This window comes from Callorhinchus milii, unplaced genomic scaffold (assembly GCF_018977255.1).
Source record: "Callorhinchus milii isolate IMCB2004 unplaced genomic scaffold, IMCB_Cmil_1.0 Scaffold20, whole genome shotgun sequence".
In the NCBI taxonomy this organism is placed as follows: Eukaryota; Metazoa; Chordata; class Chondrichthyes; order Chimaeriformes; family Callorhinchidae; genus Callorhinchus; species Callorhinchus milii.
In genome coordinates, this window is record NW_024704761.1 from 35,693 (window position 1) to 44,989 (window position 9,297).

The following is a 9,297-nucleotide window of genomic DNA, read 5'->3' on the forward strand; positions in this document are numbered from 1 at the left end:
GTGACCAAATTATTATTGTGTTTTTTGAGTAAAGGTAAAGAAAAACACTTAGATGTAAAATAATGTACATCTTTGGAAGGCACAAACAGTGTTGGGGATTTGCACATTTTTTTTGGCCCCCTCTCGATCTATGCAGAAATATAATATTGCACTTAGAAGACATCTTCAGTCCTGAAAAGGTATAAGCCGCGATGTGTAATCATAAACGTCATCACAATTCTTGGTTTTAAGAGGATAAATAATGAAAGATAATTCCTGCTGGTTGTATCAGTAACAAAAGGGAATAAACTATAAAGTTTCACTGAAATTGGAATTAACCTTTTCCATGCAGAGGATTATTAGAACATGAAATGCTTTGCCTGGCTTCAGACAATCACATTTAAAAGGGAACTGGATAAATATTTGAAAAGGAAGAATATAAAAAAATATTGTGAAAGGAGTAGATTGCTCAAGTGATGAGCTGGCAGCAGCCAAGGCTCGATGGGCCAGTTGACATGTCCTGTAATGTCTATGAAATGAGATTTCATTGTACCGTTTTCATTGTGCTTTTAAGTATTTTAAAGTCCCATAAAATGGCCTCGTAGGATCCTTCATGTCCTTGTTGTAGCTTCTCAACATTGGTAGGGAGCTTTGCCTGGCCATAATAAAGCTGTCTTTCTGCGTTACATTTTTCGATGCTTTTGCCGACTGTTGTTTACAGAGCAGATGTTCAGTTGATTCTGATTTCTGTTTTTCAGAGTTTATGGAAGGAGGCGTGGGTCATGTAGAAATGCTTTTCCGTTGCAATTACCTGGCCTTGGTGGGAGGTGGCAAAAAACCTAAATATCCTCCCAATAAAGGTGCGTCTTTCGTCGAGGGGTGGGGAGGAGAGGGTTGATGGTGTCAAAAGTTGCCAATTTGTTTTTAATAAAAGGCCAAGATCATAGTCCACATAGTGTCTGTCTTACAAGAAGCCATGCACCCTGATCCCAATTCCCTGCTCTTTCCCTGTATCCTCTGCATGAGCTTCTCAAATTGTCTTAAATGCCGTCATTTGCCTGTGCGCTGATGGCAACTCCAAGCAAATCATTAAATTATGCCTTGCTGTGGTAAGGACACAAAATGTCTGGCCTTCATCCTCCCCCCATGCCCCCCCCATTTCCCTAAATGAATAGTGTTAGAGGATTTTGCAAATGTACTGATAATTGTTTTTCCAGTGATGATCTGGGATGATTTAAAGAAGAAGACTGTTATTGAAATTGAATTTTCTACGGAGGTCAAAGCTGTTAAACTACGGAGAGACAGGTAATGTGGAGGGAGAGAGCAAATATATTGAAACCTTCCATAACCATATTTACACCAACTTGCACTCATGTTGCCTTTCATGTGGGATGAATAACTTAAAACAATTCAGAGAGGTTGGAGAAACCCAAGGAGGTGGGAACAAAGGGGCAATTAATCAAAAGTACAGAGAAAGTGATCTATTTTTTAGAGGGTTTGAAAGCAGAGAAGGATCTAAAATGCGAGTTTGTTGCTTGTAGTACATCATTCAATAAACTCATTCAATTCAGTTCTCTTGATCGACTGTGCTTGTCAATGTCTAATGACCAGCAAATGACAATCCTGGAGAGGGAGGAAGAAGGCTAATTCCTTGGGGCTGAGCTGGCTCCAAGGTGACATTTTTCACAATCAAAATAATTGAGTTGCTCCTCAGTGGCAGTCTTGTTTGTTCAGTTCCTACGTCAAGTGTCATGGGTCAGACTTGACTGCCTGAATGACTTGTTTGTTGTGTTTTGCAGTGTCTGCAATATTGCAAACATTGTGTTGACAGAACAGCCAGTGTGACTAGTTAGCAGGACTTGGAAGAGCAGATCAGTCGCTGGGACTGGGATTTCTCCCACTTGGCTTCTGTTAACCCTTCAAATCAAAGCTTGAACAGGTAGCGTGGCCCTAGCTGGACAAGCAGCGGAAAGTTTGCTAGTGTTAAACTGCTGCAGTACCTCAATGAACACTTCAGGATTCCCGAGCCTTGGCTCTGGGAAGAAGGTAAATTGGGGTACGTCCCTTTCGGGAGGAGGATGTGCACTGCACACCATGCTTTCATGGAACCCTTAGTAGTTCGGTTTGGAAAATCTTAAGCATAGTGAAGTGTTTCCAGACTTGTTTTGTTTCCATATTGAACATTATGCTTTCTTCACTCATAGAATTGTGGTGGTTCTTGATTCCATGATTAAAGTCTTCACATTCACTCACAATCCTCACCAGCTGCACGTCTTTGAGACTTGTTACAACCCCAAAGGTAAGTGTGATTAGAGGATTAAAAATTGCTGCCGGATCTGTAGGGAATCCTTCCTATACTGCAAGCAGCTGCTGTAGTGAGGAATCCACCTTGAACTTCTGGCTTTGTAGTAAATTTCAACTTGTTAGTTAGGAATTTCAAATGTGCCAGGAATTCCTTGAGTTTGGTTCAGAGCCGACCAGCGCTCACAATGTTTCTTCTCACTTCCAGGTTTGTGTGTCCTTTGTCCAAACAGCAACAATTCGCTGTTGGCCTTTCCAGGGACTCACACGGGCCGTGTGCAAATCGTGGACCTGGCCAGCACTGAGAAACCTCCAGTTGATATCCCTGCCCACGAGGGATCTTTGAGCTGCATCGCTTTAAACCTCCAGGGAACACGTATTGCAACTGCTTCAGAAAAGGTAAGCTGAGTGAATGTGTGAAGGACTGTATTTTACTTCAGTAGCAGATTCTCTTTTTAGCCTTGAATCTGAGATGATTTATACTGTAAATACTTGACTTTCATAATTTTATAATAATTTTTATTTGTTTTTCACATTTAAAAAAAATCAAGATGTGCTTTACAAAATATAATGTTCTTTATATTTCATATAAAGCCTTTCACAGGATTTACTGTGAAGTGTAATTGCTGTTTAAAGCTGTAAATTAATAGATGAAAGTTAATGCGTTTGAGTTTTTTGGTTTTTAAAAATAGTTTGTTTGACCTTGTTGCTGCCCATTGCCCCCGCCAGAACAGCTTACTCCTGTTAAGATTTGTTTTTTCTTTGGTGATGCCCTTCAATTTATTCCCTCCATCTGCTGATCAATGGAAATGGTGGTTACCTTAACAAAGCTGTTCATAATTGTGTGCCCTAACATCTTCTGCAGGGAACTTTGATACGTATCTTTGATACTACCTCAGGGCAGCTCATCCAGGAGTTACGAAGAGGATCACAAGCAGCAAATATTTACTGGTGAGAATGTGTTGCTCTTGTACCATTTGCTGTGATTTCTCTTCTGTCACGATTCTTTCATTAACTGCTCTCTTCAATTTACTTTTGTTCAGCATAAACTTTAATCAAGATGCTTCCTTAATCTGTGTGTCAAGTGATCATGGGACTGTGCACATATTTGCCGCTGAGGACCCCAAAAGGAACAAGCAATCCAGGTAAGTGGGACATAGAGCTTGTCAAATTATGATCAATTTGATAACAACTTTTAAGAGAGTTTGCAGAGCTATGGGTAGAAAGCGGGGGAGAAGGATTGATTTGGGTAGCTCTTTTCAAAGAGCCGGCATTTACACCTATGGTTGGGTGTTCACTTTCAAACACAAACCCCTCCCAACGTATCATAAAATCATACAGCACAGAAAGAGGCCATTCGGCCCATCGTGTCTGTGCCGGCGCTTTGAAAAGAGCTTCCAAATCAATCCCACTCCCCCGCTCTCTAACCATAGCTCTGCAAACTTGTCCTCCCCAAATAATTATCTACTTCTTTCTTAAAAATTGTTATCGAATCAATCAAAATTTGACTTAGAATCCTGAAGCTCAGTGGTTAGTGCACTCGTCTCACAAGCGAGACCTAGGTTCGATTCCTGACAGGACGAAACCTTGGGCAGGTTTCCTTACCACACACGCCTGATAATAATCCCTCATGGAAATAAATAAAATAACAATTTGGTCACTCAATCCACGACTGTTTGTGGGAAGCTGCTATGCACAATTGGCTGCTGCATTTTGCCCACAAATATACAGTCAATTCACTTTACAGTATATTCTGTGAAGCGCTTTGAGACGTCTAGAAGACGTGAAAAGCACTATATCAAAGGCAAGGATTATTATTAAAATGTGTGTTCTACCGATTGTCTTCCCACCTCACCAGAAGATGCTAGACTACAATTCCACAGGTCCCTCCTGTTCCTCATCCAAGTGGCCATGTTTAACGTGTGAGTGAGCGTGAGCATCAAAGCTGTGCTCAACAACTTGCACTTATATCGCGCCCTCAATGCAGGGTAGTGTCTCGGAGCGCTTAACAGTAACACAGCCTGACTCCAAGCTGGGGGAGTAGGTGGCTGTAAGTATGGTCGAAGAGGAAGGTTTTCAGATGGGATTTGAAAAAGGGGAGAGAAGGGGCAAGGCGGAGGGATTGAGGGAGATTGCTCCTTGGGGTGGTGGATTGGGGAGTGAGGAAGTCGGAGAGGGCGGGAGGTGCCAAAGACTGAAAGGATTTGAACCTGTATGAGGATCTTGAAGTCAATCCATTTGGTGATGGTGAGCCAGTGGAGCCTTGGCCAGAACTGGTGAGGTGTGGGTACGGAATTGGTCCGGGTCAGTATGCTGACGGCAGCGTACCAAATGAGCTGGATCTCTTGAATAGTGGAGCTGGGGAGACCGTCGAGGAGTGAGTTTGAGCAATCACTGAGTAAAGGAGGACAGTGCTTGATCCTTTCCGGCAGGAGTAACTGGGAAATGATCAGAATCCTGGCCTCCTGCAATCCTAACAGCTTCTAATGAATTAGCTTTGTAGTTGGAGCATTTTGAAAGCTTGTTGACTCTGTGTGGGGTTCAACCATAACCTCTGTTCTTCTAATTGCAGTTTGGCCTCAGCGAGCTTCCTTCCCAAATACTTCAGCTCCAAATGGAGCTTTTCCAAGTTTCAGGTTCCCTTCGGCTCCCCTTGCATCTGTGCCTTTGGCACTGAGCCAAACTCGGTCATCGGTAGGTTCTGTTCTTCTCACTCCCAACTTTTTTTTAAATGTAATATTGTGATGAGAAATCTTGATGGTTGTAGAAAAGTGAAGTACTGTAAGAAGTTGGCATTTGAATTTTAGAAAGAGCTGCTAGTAATGCAAAATACTAAACAATGTGAAATTGAGCTAATACTTTATGAACAGGTATAATGGGATGAAAAATGTGGGACATTATCTGCTCCAGGCTACATAAATCACTAACTGGTCACTGCTGAATCTCATGAAAAATATATTTTTGAATAGATTTACAGAATATAAATGGGCCAGTGTTTAAAGTTAGATTAAAACCTATATTGACCCCTCTCGTTACAGCAATCTGTGCTGATGGCAGCTACTACAGATTTTTATTCAACCCCAAAGGTGAATGCACTCGGGATGTTTATGCTCAGTTTCTGGAAATGACAGATGACAAGATATGATCAGCAAATAAACAATTTACAATTCAATCTGCGTATTGCTGTGCTGTAACACGCTACTTGCAAGAGGACAGAAGTGTTACGTCATTGAGCGTAATTATTTCCAGTGAAAACTGGAGGGAATATACCAGGACTCCAGTGAAGGGTGATGTACAGAAAGCTTGTTTTCTCCAATTTTCTAACTCTGCTCATGATTCTGAAATGATGGTAGCTTTGGGGAAAAAGATCTACTTTTAATAGAAAGACAAAATGTACAGAAAACACTTCATTTCAGTGTTCACAAGTAAGTCATCCACTCTTCAAATGTTATATATATTTAAAAAAAAACCTGTTTAAACTTTGTGAGATTGTTTGGATGTTTAAGGTAAGAATTCTGAAGTTAGACTTCCTTTGACTTTGAACTGTTTGGTGGCTGGGCACACAATCCTAAAGCATAAGGTTAAGGCAGCCAGTGCTGCATTTCAAACCTGGTAAAAGTTTGGATAAATTGCAGATTGAATTGTACAACACTAAGTTAACTGCAAGATGAATTCTTATTATAGATTGCTTTTCCTCCTCCAATTTAACATCATTGCACTATTAAAGAAAATGACAGGATGCTCAGTTACTGGACCCAGTTTCGTAGAATTATCTGCAGTTCCAAAACTACCAGATTCAGCTGCAGACCAGAGTGTAAGTTCCACATGTTGATCTTTGTAAAAGGCTGTTCAGAATTGCTTTTTAGATGTGTATTTCTCTTCGCATGTGATGAACAGGTGGATGTTTTTCAAACATTCATTTAGTCCTGTGTGCAGTTACAGGCTTTTCACCCAATATGAATAATGTGGGAACAACTCTTGTGCAGGCTTTATCCATTGAATGCTTAAAATAATTTTTGCCTTTTTATTTTAAGCCTGGAATATTTTCCATCCCAATTGTCTTTTCTTAAGGTGATGCTCGTGCTTGTTGTTTGCTGGTCATCCAGCTTTTCTTTTGGCTCCATTCCCCCGTCGGGAGGAATGTTGTTAACTGTGACTGTGCCTTCCTAGTCTGTAAGGTATAGTCTCACATTGGTATCTGGGGCCAATTTTTATAAAACAAAAAACTGAACTTGATTTCCCCCCCCCCCCCATTTAAAATCTTGGGAAGTGACCGTGGAGACTTTCTGTAGTTTTCAACTCTGCTGAGCTCAGAGCTGTTAGCAGACGATCCCAGCATTGTTTAAACATTGGTTGTTCACATTTCCAGTGTTTTCATATGCACAAGATTTCTTTCATTTTGTGGATTTTATTTAAATGCTGAACCAAATCTGTGGCAGTTAGTTTTAGGGTATAACTGGTTTGTTATAAATGTTTTTTGATGTTTGATACTCTGCCAAAATATGGTGATGCTGTTTTTTCATGTTTGAGGCAGATTGCTCCCTTTCAAACCCATATGTTAACTTTCAACCTAATGTGTAGATTTACTAAAACAAATAATTAAATCCACTTTCTAGTGGTACAATAGTTCTGAGTTTGACCTAATCCTGTAAATTGAGTGCCAAATTCTATGGATTTAAAGGGCACACATATAACTGACATTAACATGACACTAACTCCCTTTCCCACTGTAGTTGCCATGGTACGCAAGAGCGTAGTTAAGTCAGATGCATGCAAGCATATTGGAAAATGCATATTAATTTTTTGTAAGAATCTTCAGGAAATGTACAATTTGCATTTGCTATTACTGCTAACTCACTAACAGGCCTAGGCGGTATCGCTTTTCAGTATGTTCTATAAACTGGTTATATTTCACCGTCCGTGTCTTGAGGCAACGTCAATGCACCATGCTTTCCTAATACCAGCATATGTTCCCCTCATTTCTGGAATGTGTAAATTGAGCAAGAATGATGTACATATTGTGTGAATTGTTCATTTGCATCTACATTTTACTTCATTTTACATTTTCACATGTATTAACTTGTCTAGAGCCATCATATTGTTCATAGTCTGTATTTTATTTGATATTTCAATGCACTAATAAAAATGTCACCAATAGTACATTAATAAATCAGTTTCAGAATTAAAACTCATTAAATCTCTGCTACATTAACTTTACTTCTAGGTATGAAATGTCTCTTTCCCACATTTCAGATAACTTTTTAAGAAGTGTTTAGCAGTTTCAGACGAGATGCCCTATCACCTTTGGCCTCTTGGGGGAATTTATAAGCTATTCCAAACATTTTTGGAACCTGATTTTAGACCTGAGCCCTTTGTAATTTAATTGCTGTCTGTATAAGAGACTAATTACAGTAGGAGTTTAACTATTCCCAATATTCTAAGAAGTGCTGAGAATCTGTTCCTTGTTTAATAGCCTGGCCACTTGCAGGTCATTCAGAGAACTCTGTACGAGGTGGAGGGCAGAAACACAGATCTTGTAAGCATCATGTGGTGACTAACCATTACTCCCTCTTTCAGTACAAAAGGATTTTTTTTAATTTAAGGCAACAGAAAGTAACCAAAGGCAAAGCCATATCCTTTAGAGCCCACATTTGTGGAGCACACTGCTCTGCCAACAAAGGTCAGAAAATCTATTTATTGGGCTCTTATTTAATTCTGATGGGTTGTATGCTGTCAAGTGTTGCAGAAGGGCAGGGACTCTGATTCTGAGTTTATGTAATTCAGGATAATGACAGGCTATGAGAGAGACACAGGGTCAGATCTTTGCCTACAAAACCATAAATATTTCGGCCACTGCGCAACAAAAGTCGTTATGTAAGAAACATATTGTTTTAAGCACAACAGTGAAGACAATGAGTGAAAATTACCTACCTTCATTCATGTCTTTTTTAATAAAAAAAGTAGCAATCCAAGTCTTCATCGCTGTGGGTTTCTGTACTTGATGAAAAGCAATGGCTACATGCATTACCTTACTTAAAGGAGACCTGGCTGGTGCTATTTAGCCAGGTCAGGAAAGGTCCCTCTTTCTGCCTTGAACTTTTGGGAAGCTTGGTCTTCTCTTAATGTGAAACGTAAGAAGCCGCCCTGTATTCCAAGTGATATTTTCAGTTTTGTGTTGAGACTTTATTCCCAGTAAAAACTAAGTTTAAATCTGGCTTAGTTTTTGACAAAAACAATGTTTTTTCAAAAAGGAGCAAGTGGTATTATTTAGTTAGTAGGACATGGAATGCTGCCCTGAAAACAGATAGAAACCAAATTCATAAACCTTCAAGAAACTATATATTTTACAGGTTGTCCTAAATACTCAGGCCAGTAGTGAGTTGGCACAAAGGACAGAGAAGCCTTATTATGCTGTAAAATTCTACTTTTTTTTATATAAAGAAGGCAAAACCTGAGGTTCTAACCATGAAGGAACCGACTTTATGGTGGCGGGAGTCAGGATAAGGACAGAGATTTCCACTCTGGTACAACTGGGGGTCCAGTCAATGTAATAAATATTAAATATACCACTAAATTGCCTGCAATATACAATCTACACTTCAACAACATATGGCGCTATATCAAGTGCAAGTTTTTTTTATTAATTGGGTCAGCCCTAGCTGGGTGATTGGTAGCTCTAATGGTCAGGTCCAAATAAACCTCAACACTCACCCCAGCCACTGTGTGACTGATGATCAATAATTTTACACAATAATCCACATATTTACAACCATCAATAGAATGTACCCACCCACAATGAAATCGTAATATAAATGACTTCAACTTTCCAATGTGCAAAGACTGAAATCTATTTTCTTCTGAAAATACACACAAACTAGATATTGTTCTGGACATCTTGTGACTGTTTCAGTTTCAAGTATTAAAACTGTTATAACGTGAACATGATTCTGTTTTGCTCTAAGTGGCATTGAACAAAAAAGCCACAAGAATTTACTGTGTGCGTTAAGACAAACCTAT

At 39.7% G+C, this 9,297-nt stretch overlaps 1 protein-coding gene across 6 annotated transcripts in view; it reads left to right on the forward strand.

Annotated features, from left to right (window-relative positions):
* wdr45b (WD repeat domain 45B) overlaps positions 1 to 9,297 on the forward strand; it is a 37,679-nt gene that overhangs the window by 9,997 nt on the left and 18,385 nt on the right. For 4 of the 6 annotated variants that reach the window (XM_042342505.1, XM_042342500.1, XM_042342503.1 and 1 more), the window contains exons 3-10: positions 738 to 839; positions 1,197 to 1,284; positions 2,184 to 2,278; positions 2,489 to 2,679; positions 3,146 to 3,231; positions 3,324 to 3,425; positions 4,853 to 4,974; positions 5,319 to 6,094. In XM_042342505.1, coding sequence (XP_042198439.1) covers positions 738 to 839; positions 1,197 to 1,284; positions 2,184 to 2,278; positions 2,489 to 2,679; positions 3,146 to 3,231; positions 3,324 to 3,425; positions 4,853 to 4,974; positions 5,319 to 5,425 — 893 coding nt within the window. In that variant the 3' untranslated portion in view covers positions 5,426 to 6,094. The remainder of the gene's footprint in view (positions 1 to 737; positions 840 to 1,196; positions 1,285 to 2,183; positions 2,279 to 2,488; positions 2,680 to 3,145; positions 3,232 to 3,323; positions 3,426 to 4,852; positions 4,975 to 5,318; positions 6,095 to 9,297) is intronic. The other 2 variants (XM_042342502.1, XM_042342501.1) reach the window with 1 other exon arrangement.